General features: G+C 33.1%; 2 protein-coding genes across 2 annotated transcripts; one reads left to right on the top strand and one right to left on the bottom strand.

The window, feature by feature from the left end:
* Nucleotides 1–2,090: 2,090 nt before the first annotated feature.
* LOC122595218 (squalene monooxygenase SE1-like) lies at nucleotides 2,091–7,127 on the bottom strand. Its single transcript, XM_043767554.1, has 8 exons — nucleotides 6,777–7,127; nucleotides 4,160–4,271; nucleotides 3,851–4,025; nucleotides 3,512–3,680; nucleotides 3,200–3,418; nucleotides 2,831–3,106; nucleotides 2,457–2,735; nucleotides 2,091–2,370 (listed from the first exon to the last, which is right to left on the bottom strand). The coding sequence occupies exons 1-8, from the start codon at nucleotides 7,047–7,049 to the stop codon at nucleotides 2,266–2,268; spliced, it is 1,608 nt and encodes a 535-aa protein (XP_043623489.1). The 5' UTR covers nucleotides 7,050–7,127; the 3' UTR covers nucleotides 2,091–2,265.
* Nucleotides 7,128–16,262: 9,135 nt separating this feature from the next.
* LOC122598205 lies at nucleotides 16,263–19,431 on the top strand. Its single transcript, XM_043770807.1, has 8 exons — nucleotides 16,263–16,487; nucleotides 17,005–17,131; nucleotides 17,223–18,152; nucleotides 18,246–18,306; nucleotides 18,406–18,489; nucleotides 18,592–18,708; nucleotides 18,815–18,948; nucleotides 19,044–19,431. The coding sequence occupies exons 1-8, from the start codon at nucleotides 16,310–16,312 to the stop codon at nucleotides 19,264–19,266; spliced, it is 1,854 nt and encodes a 617-aa protein (XP_043626742.1). The 5' UTR covers nucleotides 16,263–16,309; the 3' UTR covers nucleotides 19,267–19,431.
* Nucleotides 19,432–19,559: the final 128 nt, after the last annotated feature.

Raw genomic sequence — 19,559 nt, forward strand, 5'->3', positions numbered from 1 at the left:
ATCTTTGAAATACACTAACTAGACGTATTCTTTACGTTTAGATTTTTTTTTTTTGTTTGTACGTATCAGTTTTTCTAATCTTTCACATACGAAAAGTCATGCGTTTTAGACAAAGAATAACTTCCTTTCATATAGCATGATTTCTTTCGGGAAAGATCGTGCAGGTTCCAATGAAACGTCATGTCAAAGATTGTCATACGAATCATATTTCTTTTAAAAGTAAAATATACGATCATTGATAACAAATATATATATATATATATATGAGTATAATAACACAGTACTCATGCAAAGCGGTAGTAATGGCGGCGGCGACAAATGTTGGTGGGGGCGACGGGTGTTGATGGCTGCGGTGTCGAGTGGTCTAGGTTATACGTACTATTTTAGAGAATAAGGGGCTTAATTAGAGTTCAAAGTAGATAGAGAAGAGTTTAAGATGTAAATTATTTCATTAAGGACAAACTGAATAATTTTTAATAACTCTTTTCATTAATGAGAGTTCATTAAGGGTAATTGAGTTATTTCCATAACTAGCTTATCAACCTGAGTTCAACCCTGGTTAACTTACAGACGCTTTGCAAATAAACAGAATGATACTCGGTTAGCTTTAAACATAGGTGGCTCAACAGTACAACATGACTAAGTGACCGCTCCAGGCCCCAAAAAATTTAGGGTTTCAATAGTTTGTATACTAGATATAATCTTTGGACTTAAATTAAGTAGAATTATATAATTTGCATTATGATTAAACCCTTATTGGTTTTTACATCAACATATGCATCTTTTTATTACTAGTAGTTTAATAACATAATTTGAGCTACATTTTTTTTTTGTTTATTATGTTTACTTTAATTTATATGTTAATGAACTAGGTCCTCAAAATTGATTTCATTTAAGGCCTCTAAAAATATTAAGCCGACACTAACTTTAAAATATGTTGTCATAATAAAAGATATAATAACATCATTAAATAAGTTAATATGTTGTGATAAATTATTATGTAAAAAACGAAACTAAACGGAAATAAAAATTATGTAGTTGTGGACACACATTAAAACACATATAGCTGGTAAAAAAAAAGTAAAATCGTTAATCTGAAAGACACCATAGTTTTCGACCTATTATAACAAAATAAGATGATTAAAATCTTATACAATAATGTAGGTATTTTTTTCGAACATTCAGTCGGTATATTACATCAGGGAAATCTCACCGTATAATGGTGAAGTCTTGCACGTACCTAGACAATGAGATGTTGACCATGGGCCATTACAAGTATTCGGAGGAAAAAACCCCAAGACTTGTCATCCCTAAGGATCGAACTCAAGACCTTGGGTAAAACCTGGGATGCCTCTGACCAGTTGGACTAGTCATCATTGGCAATAATGTAGGTATTTAATAATAATCTATATTAATGATATATATTTAAAAAGGAAAGGATATCTTGAAATTTAAATTAGCAAAATATGTTGATGTTATAATTAAATTAAAAGAATATATAAGAATACTATATAAGACAATTTTTAAATATTTTTTATGTCTATTATAATTTTTCTTTATTTATATAGTAGATAAAGATTTTATAAAAAGAAAAGGATCATAATCTTTATAAAAGAGACCAAAATCAGGTGTCTAAAAATAAAAATACACATACTTAGATTTAAACTTTTGATTTTAATTCAAAAGTCAATTTTTTTTTAATTATAAAGTTATTTTGACTTTAAATGAATCTCCATTCAAAAAAAAGTTGGCATGGTTAGAGCCTTGTGCCTTGGAGTGGTCCATGGCCACTAGCTAGTATAAACAAATTAACTTAAAAGTTTAAATAATGATGTATGACATATGGTAAAAATAAGACTTAACAGACATGGTAAAAAGTTGTATTTATAGAATGCTATATATGGCATAGAGTAGACACACATATGTTTGTCATCATTCCACATGAACCATAGGAGTATTAGATACACATGTACAGCTATGCATAATATATAATAATTCAGCTAAATTACTCTATATGCAACTTGGTCGATACTTTTATTTTAGTATCAAACAAGTCATTTAAACTTTAGAGTTTAAACAAATGATTCCGGTTTGGCGCACGATACGTACATTAACTGGAACATTTACTAGTGTTACATACACTTAAAAATGGTCTGTATATATATATGCCATTGTATTGGCATAAAAAAAATTATAAGACATGATATATTACACTTCTCAAAAAATCAATTTTGTTTATATATCAACGACGTTGACAATTCATGGTCAAGCAACAGGAGGAGCTTTGTAGTATGCTGGAACCATTACAGGGAAGAACATTTGCCTAACCCCTTCAGACTTGATAATCGGAAATATGATCCCGGATGCACTCTGCATACAAAGTTCAAAATCAGAACAAGTAATACAAAAAAAACTTGTAAAAGAAAAGCATGCATGTCTTGTACAAAAAGGCTAACCAAGATGAGTCGAGTCCCAAGCCATATGCGTTTTGGTGAAGGGAATGGAATAAGCAAACGACCCACACCGTAGATAGCAACAGCGAAGAAATGAAGAAACAGGACTAGCGGGCGTGGGTTGAGTCCTGAAAGTAAAGATATCGGACCTTCTGAACACATTCCACCAAGGCTTAAATAATCAAAACAAGCACTGCGCATTTCTTTCCTGGCTGGATCGGGTGATGCACAAAAGACCTTGTATAAGGCACCCGCAAGTGTGTTTATTGTAGATGACACCGGCTGCAGAACAAAAAATTAAAACACAAATTAGTTATTATAAGACATTTTACAATATATGTAGATATATATTTTAATTTGGCTCATAATATGCTTGCCTTTCGAAGGGTATAGAAGCACTCAAGGTAATTGCAAAGTGTTGATGGATCATTAAGATTTTTTAGTGGTTTAAGAAGGTCACGAAGTAAGACGATATCTGATAGAGCAACTGTCATTCCTCCACCAGTTAAAGGATGTCGCATATTAAACGCATCTCCCATTAAAAGTGCCCCTGGAGTGGGTTGAGGATCAGCTGGCATGCTTCTATTTGGCATTGTTCTTATGTTTCCTTTATCGACAGCTGCTACAAAAGCATTATAGATCTCGGGCGGAATCTGCAATTTTATCATAAACGGGTTAGATTAAATATTAGGAAAATTAGAAAGAAGTCATGAAGATTTAAAAAGAAAAACATGCGTTGTGAATACCTGTGGAGCTACAATGGTTTTGAGATAGTTAGCCATTTCACCATTGGCGATAGAAGGTACCTTTTGTCCAGGGACATCGACCAAACAACGAACCTCTGTGTTACTGATGGGATAAAACAAAATGGGTGAAGGATCTGCGAGGATAACGTGTCCATGGTTTGCAAATGGAAGGTTAATGTTCTCTAAAACGAGACCAACAAAACAAGAAGGCACATCGACCTGTTATATATATTGATAAATTCAATTACAGCTCAACAAACAACTTAATTTAGGGAATATAGAAAATTGCTAGGAAAAGATTTGTATACATACATTAGGCTTGCAGAGGGAGCGACGTAGATTAGAAAAGCAACCATCACAAACAATGGTGAGAGGTGCGTGTGCAGTCATCACTTGTCCGTCCTTGGTTTTGTAACACACACCCTGGATTGTCCCATTTTTCTCGAGTAATGAAGTTACAGTCCCTTGTTCCAGTTTAACACTAGCAAGTAAGATTAGAAAGATCTTCATCATCAGTAAACCATATTTTTATGCCTTGACACAAACTACATACAACTTTTAGCAATGTGAAAATCACAAAGAATATGTTCATTTATATATCTTCCTTTTTTTTCATATTATTTTGTAGGCATGGAAGTGAAGGAATCATACTTTGGCAGAGTTGCGGCTTTCTCCCTCATCCGTTGAATAAATCGCCCGTTGTGAAAGCTTCTTCCAGATATATCCGAATGGTATTTTTCCAAAGGATAAGAGAGTTTTGTGTTTCTACCATCCATATATATGGCATAACCAAAAATTTGTTGCGCCTCAATTCCATCTACACAATCTGCAAAAACGCAACAATATGTCCAAAACTTTAGTTTAAATGTTATAGTTAGACGACATTATCTAATTTAAGATCGCAGAAATTCCATAAGGCTTAGTAAATTAAACATGCAAATGAAGTGTAATATATCTTACCTTCAAGACCTAACTCAATCAGTTTTAAATAGCCACCGGGCTGTAGGAGTTCACCTACAATTCGATCGGGCTCAGTCAAGTCCCTTTCAATTACATGCACACGTCGTCCGTCCTGCATTTTATAAATTTTAATTATCATTAACATATGGGATAATTATTAAACAATATTCAATTTGAAATAAGCCAAGCATATGAAAAAGAATAGCTGGTTTTAATATAATATATGATACTGGATTTAAATATTCATTTCTAACTACTTCTATCTTAATCTAATCAAAAAGCTAATAACTGACAAATTGTGAGTCTGTGAGATGCTCTTTTATCATCCTAATACTATTCAATCACATATAATCCAAATTGATGTTTGCTAACAGCCAATAATAGTCACACACGCGTTTTGGCTTTGTTAGTTTTCGCTTTCTTAATTTATGCTATATATGGGAATTTTGATATGATATTGACATACTTTAAATAAGTAAGTTGTCGTCATATATGATGGTTGGTTATCACTTAGGCTATCTCCAATGCTAAGGATGCTTTCCTTGAGCTGACACATCATATCCTTACAAATCCTTACACATCCTTATAAATCCTTAAAATCCTATAATTTTACCTCCAACCATACAAACATCCTTACATATCATTTAACTCCACTAAAAACAAAAAAAAAAATATATAAGTAAGGGCACCTAAGGGCATGTTAGTTTTGAACAAACTTCAACCGCAAAGGATATCCAAGGACACCTAAGAGCACCCAAAGGCGCCAAAAAACATCCTCATTGGAGATAGTCTTAGGAACATACAACACTACAATAAATTACTAGCCAATGACCATCGGTCCAAGTGGTTTGAGGTGAGGTACGGCCCCATGATCTCAATAATAAAAAAGATTATAAGTTTAAGTCTCACATGAAACAAAATTTTGGGGTTTTCATGTTGGGTCAGTCAGTTTTCTCTCACCTATATTAAGTTTCTTCATATTGGGATGAAAATGATCGGGTAATCAATAGTCCGTCAATGATTCAAATTCGTCTTTCAAAAATAAAAAAAAAAACACAGGAAATTATTACTTCCTGCATCTACATGGTGGTCACAACTCACAAGAGTACTGGTGGGTAGGGTCCCTCTCAATGGAGGGATTACCCTTGTATGAGACTTTACACCTCTCAAAAGCATCAACTTGTTGAAAGTATACATGGGTATAAGCATAAATCTCAAAATCAATACACATCCTTTATATGCTTAGCTGTTGCCACATATTTATCTCTTTTGGCATTTCCAGATTCATATAAACTTGTCGACACCAATTATTGTGGTATACTAAATTGGAGTCATGTATGAGTTTGTCCAATCTACACTGACGTGGATTTATATCTACACTTCTATATCTATATTTTTATACTTACTATATAATAAAAGAAATAGCCCCAGTTGAAAGTTACATGAAGAAAAATGTCTAAACTGCCCTCCTCATGAAAAACAACTTTAAATCTAAAACATGACAGTCATCAAAACTCTCTTTTTCACATACACCGGCTCTCTTGCATGATTTCACACACACCGTACAATAATATCCGCTGCAACGCACAAGTACCATGCTAGTATAAATTATAGTATATATGTATTTAAAATTTTCCAACGTACGTTCGACTTGTTGCTGAAAACGATTTTATATATTTTGTTTATGTAAACAATATATATCCAGAAGCAGAGATGGAATATATTGGGATAAAAAAACATTTGATTGCAAACTAGGCATGCTTGTCTATGAGTTTTGTTCAAAAATTGGCAAACTATAATAATTTTTATTAATTATAAAAAAACTCTCATAATATATAATGGATATATAAGTTTTGGAATCTTGAAAAGATTTATTTCATGAATATTTATATTGCATTTAAATCATACGTACAGTAGTATAATAACTTATCTCTACAGCCAATATTTAAATATGTGAAACTAATATATTGGTACAACAGTAAATCCATAAACAAAAGAATACAAATCTTAATTCTTGACAAATGAGACAGCTAGTACTATATATCAAAAGAAATGTGTTGCTGTATTTGTTCAAATTGTTCGAAAAATAATGAGTTATTGAGTCGGCCTAACCTATCTTGGTTTCTGGTCACCTCTACGATGTTTACCTACAAAGCCTAGACAAGCTTCTTGTGATTGAGGATGGGTTACTAGCTAGGCCATTAATTGCCATGGAAAATGATATATCCTTCTAAATAATTAGAATAAAAATTTTCCTAACTAAACGATGATGATATGTGTAAAAATAAAATAATAAAATTAGGAGAGAGATTTAGTATAATCCGTATGTTATCGTCCGATGGTTTACGGAGATTTTTAAACTAATCTTTAATTTGGTGTATAACTGTATATATCATTTCCCCATTGGGCATTGGCATATATAATTATGTATATGGTGGTTAATTTGAGATTATACATTGATAACTCAAAGATCAAAAATTACATTGATTAGCTGTTAATAATCCGGCCTAATGTTAGATATTACATAACTTAACACACAACCAAACAGTAAAAGCAAAATGTTTTGGTTTGAAAGAAAAATAAATTTATTTCCATATATAGTTATACACATACATACCTTAGCAAGAGTACAAGCAAGAGCAGCACCAGCGACACCGGCCCCGACAATGATAACATCAGTGTTTCCATCATTTTCCGGCAACTTATCTAATCCGTCGCTACCATTAACTGATTTCTTTCCAACTATATTTTTGGAATAGTACTTGCTGCGTGTTTTAGATACAACATTATTTGGTCTCAAAGTATACAACAAAATGAAACCAAATAATAATGCAACGGCCGAGATAATAAGATGATAGTTTTGTTGAATCACTGTTGTTGTTGGCTCCATATATTATGAAATTTGATATTCCAGAGCTTTTCTCTCTTTTTTATTTACTTTTGTTGATTTCTTCTCTCTTTCTCTCTCTCTTTTTTGTAAATTAAAAAGACGATGTTACACGTGTAATATGTTTTTGAGTTGTGTATACAACTAACTTTTGGCCAGCATTTATAGGGGTGACTTAAAGCACCTGTTTTCCTTGACAAAATCTTTTATAAATTCTTTTTCAAGATAAAAAAATAAATAAATTAAAAACTATTTTTTTCCCCTTTAACCAACCTTCTACCATTGCAATTATTTTTATGTATATGTAAATTTCCATTTGCATATATATATATATATATATATCTACAAAAGTTTTTGATTGTTACGTGGTCACTCTGACACGGATCAGTAATTTTTTAGTTTTTTATGATTAAATTAATCATAGTACAACTTTTTGATTATTCGATTTGTGGATCTAGCTAGAGGTAACTTGAATGATTTCTGTGTACGTATAAATATAATTTACATATATACAAAAAAATGCAGCACACTTTAAAACACACTTATGTCCACGTCTCAAATTACATATATTGTAACAAGTTATTTAACTATACAATAAAGTTGATTTGTCATATATGACAAATAACAAATCTTTGTTTTAAAAGTTGGTGGCTCAGTTTAAATTGTCAGATTCATCTTAAACTTTAGCAAGCTAAAGGATAAATGAAATTAATGCTCAAAGAAAATTGATGGGTCCTATAAACATATATAGACACTATACTTTTTCTTCGAACGGCACTAAATTACAATAAAATAAACATAATCCAGAATATTCATATTGAAACTTTAACTGCTTAGTTTAGAAAAAAGTTAAAAAAAAAACTTATGCCAATTACAAATAAACTAAGACATAAGGAAAAACTCATGATCGGTGAAGGCCGAGTTATTGGTTTTCACTTCATGATGTTTTTGTTGCAACCACAAACAAGTTTCAAGGAAAAATAACTAACCATAAGTAAGATACATCTAGTCAATGAACGGATTTGCGATCCAATCTTCTCATGTCGCCTTGGACTTCTTGTCACGATAATGAATCCAAAGATAGGATCGATGTCGCCACGATAGAAGAATTAACGATACCTTACTAGTCTCGGTCTTGTTATAATAAAGTTTGATGTTTCTTGCTTTTCAAATGTGTCACCACCAATTGAAAATAATGGCTTTAAGTCGCTCGCATATCTTTTTCAACTGATACACATTGTCACACCATTTCAAGGCCCCTTCAATCGAATCAGTGGGGATGTTTATCTCTTTTTTTTAAAAGGAAAATACGTACTTACATATCTAAAGGTCTAAACCACCTAAATTATGGATGATCTATAATTAAGGTTAACTTTAACATCAACTTAATTACAAGCCAAAGCAAATATATATATATATATATAGTATATAAGGAAATTTTTTTTTGTTCGGTTATTGATTTCCATTAATTTTTTCATGTATTTTCAGTAACTTTAATTAGTTCAGTTTTTTAACTTCACTACTTCTTTTAGCTTTTACTTTGGAAATTTTGGTATGAGTATTTTCTTCAATTCCTTAGGTTTTGTACAAACGTTTAGCCTGTTAATTTGTCAATCTGGGTTTACAACTTGTTTATTGACCAGCCACACACTCTATAAATTTGATTTCTTTAACATACTTTTAACTAATTTCATCGTCGATTAATTATGCATTATACTATATATATAGTATATACAATTATACACTACTAGCTTAGTACTATTTTTCTATATAGTTACCTCATGGCATGCATGGCCTTATATGTAATTAAGTTGCATGTGCTAATTAAGAGTTAACGGTAAAACTTAATACTATTAATGAAAAGGATGAGTTTGGGACGACAAATGTTATTACATGGAGTCATGGCATGGATGCCTACTTATAATTTTTCGTAAATGAAAGAATAACATGGAATAGCACATGGAGAATTTTTATAATTTACTCCATTATGTATATATAAAGAAAATAAAAAAATATATTTGTGTGGAAAAATTGAAGCTTATGTGCCGATTCACATTTTTTCTATCAATAAAGAGCAAGAGCATGCATAAGTGTACCGTGTGTACTTTCTCGCCACATAAATTGATCAACATCGATCTATTAATTGTTTAAATTTTATACCCTATTCGATCAGATCCTTACAAGTATAATATTTATCCAATGTCAACTAATAAAATATCAAATTTACGATTTTTTTAATATTCGTTTTCATATTCACGATTCATATTTTGATATTCATATTATTCCGATCATCATATTGTAGAATCTTGGTCTTTCATTTTTGAGCATCGGTTCAGTAGTTTGAAATGATTATTCTTTAATTTAAAAGGTCTTGTGTTTAAGTTTTAGATAAAATATAAGAAGTCCTTTTATGAAAGCTTGATTTGGGTATACCCAGATTCAAGTCTGAAGAGCCAGGGTTTTTCCATATTAATCGTCGTGTCTTTGGGCAGATTAGTAGGGTTCCCCCCGACCATCGGGTACTTGAAATAGACATTTTTACTTCGAGTGAACTCTTTAGAGCGCGGACCCGGTTTAGACAAAGTATGCTTGACCTCTCGCTGTCGAATCAAGACATTTCAAGCGAAATTCACCTTTCATAAAAAAAAATATTCTAGAATCTTGACGTGATTATATGTTTGATTTAATACATATGCACACAAGAGTTGGCTAAAGATATACAAGAGGAGATGATGCAGGAGATGATGTATATGCTTGAAATTAAGGTAGTGCTAAGCATATATCGTTATTTACTTAAGTCAAAGTTTTGGATTTTATTATAATTATTTTTTTTTTTAATTTTTGAACAGCTAGTCGATATTCGACATCAGGGGACACCTTACCGTATAATTGTAAAGCCATGCACGTACTCTAGACTACGAGATATAAGCCATAAACCGTTACAGATGATTCAAAAGAAAAACCCTCAGGACATGTCAATCTACAGAGTCAAACCATAACGGTAAAACTAAGGATGAATCTAACAAGTTGATCTACCTTCATTGTCAATAATTAGTTAATTAGATGTTTAAATAAGAAATTTGATAGCATCTAAATGCATATACCTAACTCAAATAATATATAATTGTTGGATAAAGATAAATATAACAAGGAGCTGCCTTAGGGATTTATGGGCCGAAAGCGATGAAAAAAAATCGATTTACAAGTTAGAGGCAACGAACTAAATTATAATTGTATTAAACTATCTTTTAAACACGACGATATAAATATAAAAAAAATAAAAGAATTACTATCTCAATAACTGAATAAAGATATGAAATTTTGTTGTTAAAAATTAATAAAACAACATATGTATATGCCTAACATCTTAATTAATAAAACCAGATAGACCAAAATGCACATATATAATTGATTATTAATTATAAATATAAATTTTAAAAGATCGATCGGGCCCTCACAAAATCTGGCTTTTAAGGAGCCGCACATTACGTTTTACGGCTGCTCTTGAATATAACTAACAGGGTGATAATGAAGAAAACTACTCGTAATATATTTTGGTATTTTAGACGAGAAACATCATGCATGTCCATTCCTTAATTCGACGTTATGCATGGTGATGAATAAAACTCAAAGTTATATCTTAAAGCGACCGATGAATGAACTACGATAACTAGTTAATTAAATTCTTGAACCAAGACATAAAAATGTCAACTTAAATTGATGATTAAAGTATAAAAAGGAACATTATATGGCAGGCTCAAATGGCAAGACGGGTGAATTGTCGCTAATTAATGAGTGGTGATAAAAAGAGAATGAGCGATTTGCGTTATATGATATGTAGGGTACGAATATCTAGTTGCCCTTAAAAAAATTGGAAATTGGTGGATTTTGGTGAATGAAACGACTTGCGTCATGTGACACAATCACATTGGTTCCCCTCCCAACATCCCTTTTTTCCCCCGGAAACCGTGCCAAGTCAACAATCAAAAGATGAGCTAGAACGCCCTAATTAGGAGGAGGGAGTGGTTACTCATCTCTCTTTAATTATCCAATCAAATTACTCCACCTTAATTCAACTTTCCAACCTTTTTTTAGTGACAACTATCACTCTCAACCTTTCGTTCACATTTTATAATTTATCCTTAACATTATAAACTTTACATAATTAACCCTTTTAATTAATTATAACTAACAAAAAATATAAAGAAAAACAAATACATTTCATTAGCGATTAAAAATTTAAAGATACAAAACAAAAAATAAAATAAAAACACATGCATTTTATTACGAATAAAAAAAAAGTACATAAATAAATCGGCAATCGGTGTTGGTTGAGCCGTCGGGTCGTCGAGATGGGCTAAAATTTGTCTCCCAACGTGCTCAGTAAGATCATATCGAAAACGATGATGAACATCTTCATCTTCTATCTCATCCACTGCATCGTGGTTATAAACAACTTGAACTCCCGTATCCACAATACGAACCAGTGATATTGCCCTTCCATAATCATTTATAATCATGTTATGCAATATAATACACACGTGCACGATGTTAGTAATCTTGTCGACCGTCATCGCTCGCATTGGCCGACCCAAAATCTCACATTTTCCTTTCAGAACACCAAAACTCGCTCTACATCCTTTCTTGCCGATTCTTGAACTTTCTTGTCATTTGTTTCAGTCAGATATGGCATTGCCTTGACATGAGTCACCTACCTAGGATAGATTCCATTGGTAAGATAGTATCCCCGTTTGTAACGACGATTGTTTACGGTAAAAGACGAGTCAGGAGCCGTCGAATTTCACTCCCTCATATACAATGTTGATTGATTCAAAACATTGCTGTTGTTGAGCAACCCTGGAGGACCAAAAAAAGCATGCCAAATCCACAAGTCTTGTGAAGCAACGACTTCAAGCGTAACCGTGGGGTATGGATGATCACCTCTCTTGTATTGTCCCTTCAACGCTTTAAGAAATTTCTCCAAACAAAATGCTTACAATAAAGACTTCCTAGCATTCCCGGAATCTTATGTCTCTGTTCATGCGCTTCGTACAACCGTGCAACGTCATGACTACTTGACCTACGTAAGTACTCGTCACGATATAACTCGATGATCACGCTGCAAAAATGATCAAGGCTTTCGTGAGAAGTTCTCGTTCCCATGCACAAGTAGTCATCAAAGTTATCTGGAGGGTTGCCCATTCCGAGTTGTTCCACCGCGGATGTGCATTTTTGTATGGCAGTAAACTCTTTTTTTTCGACCGATCTACACGTTCTTGAAAGTAAACGTAACGTTGCTCAATATAACTAACAATCTTTAAAACCAAACCGGGCCAAACTTTGGGTTTTCAACAAAGTAGTCACGCATAAGCGTTTCGTGAACTCGTACACGAAACCGCTCGATGTAGGCGCGGGTTTCGGTGGAGCTTGTCGTGTCGTCTTCAACTGCGTCAAGAACACTTTGGAAAAAAGGTAGGCTACTACCCGTGGATAAATTCGAAAACGACAAAGGAATTGAAAATTCTGAAGCCGAAGAAATCTCTTCGGACGACGACGATGATGAGGATAATGGATCCATATGATGAAAATATGTGTTTGAATTGAGAAATATAGAGTAAAAATGGTGTTTGGTTGTGTTTTTGTTGTTATGAATTCGACCCTATATATAAAAATAAAAAAAAAAAAACTTTCACAGACTTGTCACTTTACACCCCTGGCGCGTCTAAGTTTACTCTACAGGTCCCCAACGGTCAAATGACCGTTTGAAATAATTACACTTTGCCCCCTGTCTCCTTCATCTCTATGCGATTCGAAAGCTTGCCCAAACCAGCTCGCCATGAGCTCGCATCCATGGCAACCGAAGCTCCCCTATCTCCCTCATCAACTCGCGCTCCACTCCCCCCCCCCCCCCTAAATACAAGTCACCTCTCGGGGACGGTGTGAAAGGCGAATTAAGGTGAGGTGGTGTGAGGTTCGCCCTTAATTTCTTGCTTCCGCTCCCTTCAATCTTATGACTGAGATAACGAGAACACGATGAAGGAGCTAACTACCTAGCTAAGGGATGACATTGAAAACCATGTGGGATGATGCATCCAGAAGTATCCCAATTTTGGTAATATATACTCGTAGTTTTTATTTCCAATATTCTAACTTTTTATATATTAAATCTAAAAATATACGTATTTTGTTTCAATTAAGCTCATAGTCACTGAATACACTCGAAATCATGCGTATTGGTACAAAACGTACTGAAACATAATACGAAAGCGTTCCAAATGATTAGGGTATGTCTAACCGAGTCACTATGGTACTGTGAACCGAGTTGGCAGGGTACGGCGAACTGAGTCCAGTTCCAGTCACCGACTTCCATTTTGCAATCGCCAAATTCAATTCGTTTTCTTTGATTTCAATTCGTTTTTTGGGCAGGAAAAACATATCCAGTGACTTCCAGTAGACTTTCCATTTTCCAAGGTTTTAACTATAACAACTTATATAACTTTAAAAGCAAAATCAATTTACTTAAAAACAAAATCAATTTACTTAACAAAATCAACTAATTTGCTCGTCTTGTAGAAATGGTTTGGGAAGACCTTCATGATGAAGGTGTTGACAATGGAAAAGGAAAAGGTCACGAGTAGATTAGATTTTAGTTGGTGTTTTTTTCTATTGTATTTCTTAATGTATGTTTAATCTTTTTATTATGAAGTTTTGTTTACTTGTGTTTTTATTTTTGGTAAACTCACCGAATTCATAGTATACCGTACCATTTTATATTGTTTCGTAGCGAAATGAGTATACCCCTTACGTATCGAATTCGTCACAAAGAACGAATTGCATATCCATATTGCGTACCCGTATCGAAGCCTACCACGCTTTATGTGACTATGATTAAGCTATTTTCTTTGCCAAATGATTCCAAGTCAACTGGTTGAGGTATTTTTGTTTTTACTCATTTAGGTTTGACTCGTAATTAATGATAAGTTTATGAGTTTTTTGTTTTTTTTTCCTGAAATGTTTGTACATCTTGAAAATTATATGATAAGATGTTTTGATGTTGTTATTCGACTAACTGTTTAAAAAATTATTTTGTTTATACATATATAAACTCAATCATTTCACAAGGTAACTACTACATATTAGTTATATTTGAATTTTTACAAGAGATATAAATTCTTGATGAACTTGTTTGAACAAAATATAATCAGTATGATACAAATTGTAAAGATTTCAAATAGCTGTATGCTAAAGTTTACATTGTTATATATAATGGTATAACACATATATTATGGGAATCAAAATGATTAATTACTTGTTGGATAATTATATATGATTATATTTTGCGCACTTTGTACTTGCAGACAGTGGCGGCTTAAGGTTTTTGGATACCTTAAGCGATGTCAGTTTTAAAGGCCTACTTCATTAACATATAAATAAAGTAAACAAAAAAAAGGTAGTTTGACTTATGTTATTGAGATACTACTAATGAAAAGATACATATATTGATACAAAAACTAGTAAGAGTGTTACTGTAATTTGAAATTATATAATGATACTTCATCCAAAATCCAAACATTAAGTCTAGTATACAAAATATCGAGGCCCTTATATTTTAGGAGCTTAAAGCGATCGCCTAATCCTATAGTACTATTGAGCCACCTGTGCTTGCAGTACATCCTGCATGTATTAATTGCAGATAACAAGTGCCACATGAATCGGTTGTCTATACCATTTCGTCTCATAATTATCATTTAGTGAATAAACATAGCCTATATATAGTTTAAAAAATTGTAATTAGTACAATGTGATTCCTTTTGTTTTAAAAATGGGTTTTACCAATGGGCATTTCTTTTGATGCTTCTTTGATATTTATAATGTTAGTTTATAGCAAGATTTAGACTATTTATTATAATCTAAATAAAGTAGTATTATAGATATGATTATATGAATAATAATTTAATAGACAAAAAGAGTACATCATTTTTATATAGATCAAGATCAAGATTAAGATTTTTGTATGTATAAGGTGGTGGTAACTCGTAACCAGGAGATTGCCACGTTGCATAAAAAAGTCCAACAACAAGTCAACAACAAACTCATTTAATTTGTAAATTGCCTTTCATAGCCAGACCACTAAATTACATTGGTCGCTACCGACAGTACTACACAATTGGTCTGTAGCCACTAATCGGTACTCCATGTCTCCATCCATGGTGTTTGTAAACCGTTAGATTTCTTTTCCATAGCATAAAATCTTTTAAAATTAAATTTCAATTATATCAATACAAGATTTGAGGTAAAAGCAAAATAAAAGTTTGAGAATGACAAATGACTAGTCTCTGTCAGTTCTACATCAGCCTAAAGATTAACCAAGGACTTATCCCTCAAAACATACACAATGTCAGAACTAATGTAGGACCCATTCATTTATTTCACTTTACACTTCTATCTTACTAAAGAAAACAAAAAAGAAAATAAAAAAAATTCAAGAACTAGCCAACTAGTCATTAATCCTTGAGGGAATGAATGAACCAAGAACTAGCCAAAGAAGAGTCACCACCTAGTGGTGTGCACTTGTCCATGGCAGAAGAATGAGCCAAGAACTAGTCAAGAACGAGGGCACTGTGAGTGCTCTCATAATCTAGGTAAAATGAACACCGAGATATACATAGACTTTTTTTTTTTCCCTTTTATAGCATAGGTAAAGAACTTTTTATATAAGCTAGATAAAATGCTTAAACTTTTATACTTTAATGCAAAAACCTTAAAAGAAGTCATTTAATAGTAAAATGAACAAGATAAATGTAGTGTTGTTTCTTATCAGAAACTTATAAAACTTCAACCTATCGTGGAAAAAACTTATGGAAAAATATTTCCTTAAAAGGCTTTTATATATAATAATAATAATTTGTTGTAAATTTTATTAACTTCTAATGAAAGTGATGATTTTATAATAATAATAATAATCAATGGGTCAACAGTGGGTTTAGTTACTACTAAATGGGCTTAACCTCACTGGGTATTCAATGGGCTAAATAAAAACTCAATCAACCATTACCAAACCCAAACCCAAACCCAAATCAATATTATTATTATTATTTTAAATATAATAAGAAAAATAAACAAACAACGAATCTCAAGTCTCAACGGCTAGTTACAGACCAACAAGTTCAAAAACAAAGCACATATCTGAAAGAAAACCCAACCAAACCCATAATTGAACAATTAAATTCTTGTCAATCTTTTAAAATTAAAGTAAAATTAAAATGGATGAGCAAAAGATCGAGTCAACTGCTGCTCATGTGATCGAGGAGAATGATGTTGTCGCTGCTGCTGATGACGAGGAGGAGTTTTATGAGAAGATAGAAGCACCAAAGTTTGTCGATTTTACTAAACCGTATACTTTTCGTACTGATGATCGATACTGGTTCTGTTCCAGAGTTGGTATGTGTTTGTTTTTGTTACAAATTATCTTACTTTATTTGTTTTGGGGCTGCCCCCTTTAGCTGAATTTAGCTCATACATTTTGAAAAACTTAGATCTTGAAATTTGAAATTTCTTTTTTTTTAAGAAATAGTTGTAGCAGCTTAGATTTGTTAAGAATTTCTTGAAATTTAAGTTTAAGATTATTTGTCCATTAAGATATAGGAATTTTTGTATTATGTCCAATTTGTGAGATGGCACGGAAATTTAGATTTTTTTCTTAAACAATAGATCCAAATGTTTTGATTTAGGCATTTTTGGGTCTGGACTTCTCATGAATTTGGTTTATTTTAGAATAAAAAATGGAAAAATTTGGACTTGGTAACAGCTATGAAGTTTCAGAAAACAGACAGAAACTTGATGTCACTATTTTAGATGAATTGTGGCGTCTTTGTTACCTTTGTTAGAAGAATGAGATTTTGATTCGGTTATTCGAATATTATACTAATTAACATGATCTGAATTGTAATGATTTCAGGTTGTGATCAAAAGCATGAGCAGGAAATAAACCATGAAGAGATCTCTAAAAACTTTGTTCTTCGGGTCCTGGCTGCAAGAAGTCCCAACATTAAGCTTCGAAAAGCACTAAACAAGGACCAGTCCAGGTGCATACTAAAGACGCAATGATACCTTCCTTAGCTATAGAAAATCGGGTTCAGATTTATGTACTGACACTTATTTTTTCCATTATTCTAGCTTGAAGTGTCCACTTTCAGCTCCTGCAAAACCCTCCAAGCCCAGGATACCGAAGTTACTAATGGCGTCTCATTTGACTTCAGACAAGAATGGTGGTGACCCACAAAGCAAGATCCGGCCTTGTTCAAAAGCTGGTTCCACCCCAGTGATTAAGTCAAGGCCAGTGGCTGCCAAGTATATGACAACACCAAGGAACAAAATGTGTCAACCCAATCCCAACTCTTTCCGAAGTGTTCAGAATCCAAAGGCGACCACGATTGACATGCCTAAAACTCGAACAATTGCCAAGGCTCTTGTTTTTCACTCTCCTAAGAAGGCTATTTGTGTTAAGAAATCTGTTGAACTGCATACACCTTTAAGAAAGATTTGTGAAGGGATGAAGAGACTTGAAATAGGAAGTCAAAAGAAGATATTAAAGGGTACAAAATTGAAGCCCAAAAAACCAGAAACTGAAGATTCATCTAGAAAATTGAAGGTCTGCAAGAGTGACAAAAAGTCAAAAGATTTAGCAGCTTCCAAGTCTACAAAAGCTCAGAACAAGATCACAAGCTCCAAAAATGTTGAAAATGAGTCCAGTGAGATCGATGTTGATGTGAAGTTAATCGATGGTTCTACACCTGAGGTTAAGAGCGAAGGAGGTCCGTTACAGCCAGAAACTTCCGACTCTTCAAATGCCCTTGTGTTGAGAGCTGAAACGAACGATTTGCCATATGTAGAAGATAAAGAGAATATGGCCATTGATGTGAAACTAATCGATGGTTCTACATCTGACTTTAGCAAGACAGAAGAGGATCATCCGCCACAAGCAACTTCTGACATAGAGGCTGTGGGAAAAGCCGGAGATCATTCAAATGAAGTGGTAGCAGGACAGATGGATGATGATGACGATGTTGGTAAAGAAAATGCTTTAAATCCTGATGATAACAACAGGTATAATGATGTTTGCCAACTTAAAATTGTATGCTTTTCACTTGCTCCCTTTTGTGCACATCACAGTACTTATAAGTTATAACTTATGTGCAGATCTAACAACCAGCCATTGGGTGATAAGAATCTCACCAAAGACGTATATAAAAAGAACAAGGTTAGATATGCTCTCTTCTATTTTTGAAACAGCTTCTTTCTATAAAGGTTGCTTTATCCTTTATTTCTTTAGTAGCATATAACTTCAAAAATCATGCAGGTTATACAAACTTCTGGTCCTGCCTGTATGAAATGCAAAAAGCCAAAACCTACCAACATCAAGCCGTTTAGGTTAAGAACTGATGTAAGCAATTGTTTTAACAGATTATATTGTACTCTCTTACATAATTAATGATTTATGGTGTACTCTATTTTGTTGTTGATGTTTAGTATTGGTTTCTTTTAGGAAAGAGGAATTCTTAGAGAAGCTCTTCTGGAGAAAAAGCTTCATGTTACTGCTCCTGCAAAAGATGATTTGAAAGATACAAGTGTGCTCAAAAAGACGTATCGGGTTCCAGTGAAAGTGCGTTTCAGTTGCATTTCAACTAGAAAATCACTCAAGCATATAATATACCAAGTTGATAAACAAGGCAACCTTTTTTATAATGTAATTTTTTTTTGTTGGCCAGAAAAATGATAACTGTGGGAAGGAAACAAGTGCAGTGGGATCAAAACCAGTCACTAAAATTACACAAAAACGCCCTGAATCGTCACAGCAAAGACCCAGATATATGACTAGCTTAAGGACAAGATCAGCTCAAGGGTAATTCATCTGCTAATGGATTGTATATATACAGATTCTTGAAGCAACTAAAAAAAACACTAAAACTTTTTATTATTGGATTATTGGGTATGCAGGATTGTTTCACCTCAGAAAACAAGGACGCCATTTCAGCAACTTGATGTGATAAAGGAGAAATCTTGTAAATTAACAAGTGATGTTGTTGTGGCAGAGATCAAAACTAGCGCAGCTTCTACTACAAGATCTACCTCACGGGGAAAGCGGCCTGTGACAATTGCTAAAGAACCAAACTTTCACACCTCACATCGGCCAAGAGCTTGCTTAAAGAACATTGCCTAAGGATTAAGCTTATGTTGTGTGTAAAGATCCAATAGGTCAATCATTCATTGAATTCACTTTTTTTTTTTTGTATCTCCATGTCATATTTGATTTGGTTTGACTGATTGTTTTTAGCCAATTTGTTTTAAATTTACTGCTACAAAAATTTTGTAGCCATTTATGCCAGTTGTGTTACTGTCAAAGCTATGCCATTATTCAGCCATCAACTGATTGATTCTTGTGTACAAATTTTACTTGACACTCAAGCACAAGATTTCGTTTATGCATCCCTTTTCAGTTTACCAAAGAAAACT

Source organism: Erigeron canadensis, chromosome 4 (assembly GCF_010389155.1).
Source record: "Erigeron canadensis isolate Cc75 chromosome 4, C_canadensis_v1, whole genome shotgun sequence".
Taxonomy (NCBI): Eukaryota; Viridiplantae; Streptophyta; class Magnoliopsida; order Asterales; family Asteraceae; genus Erigeron; species Erigeron canadensis.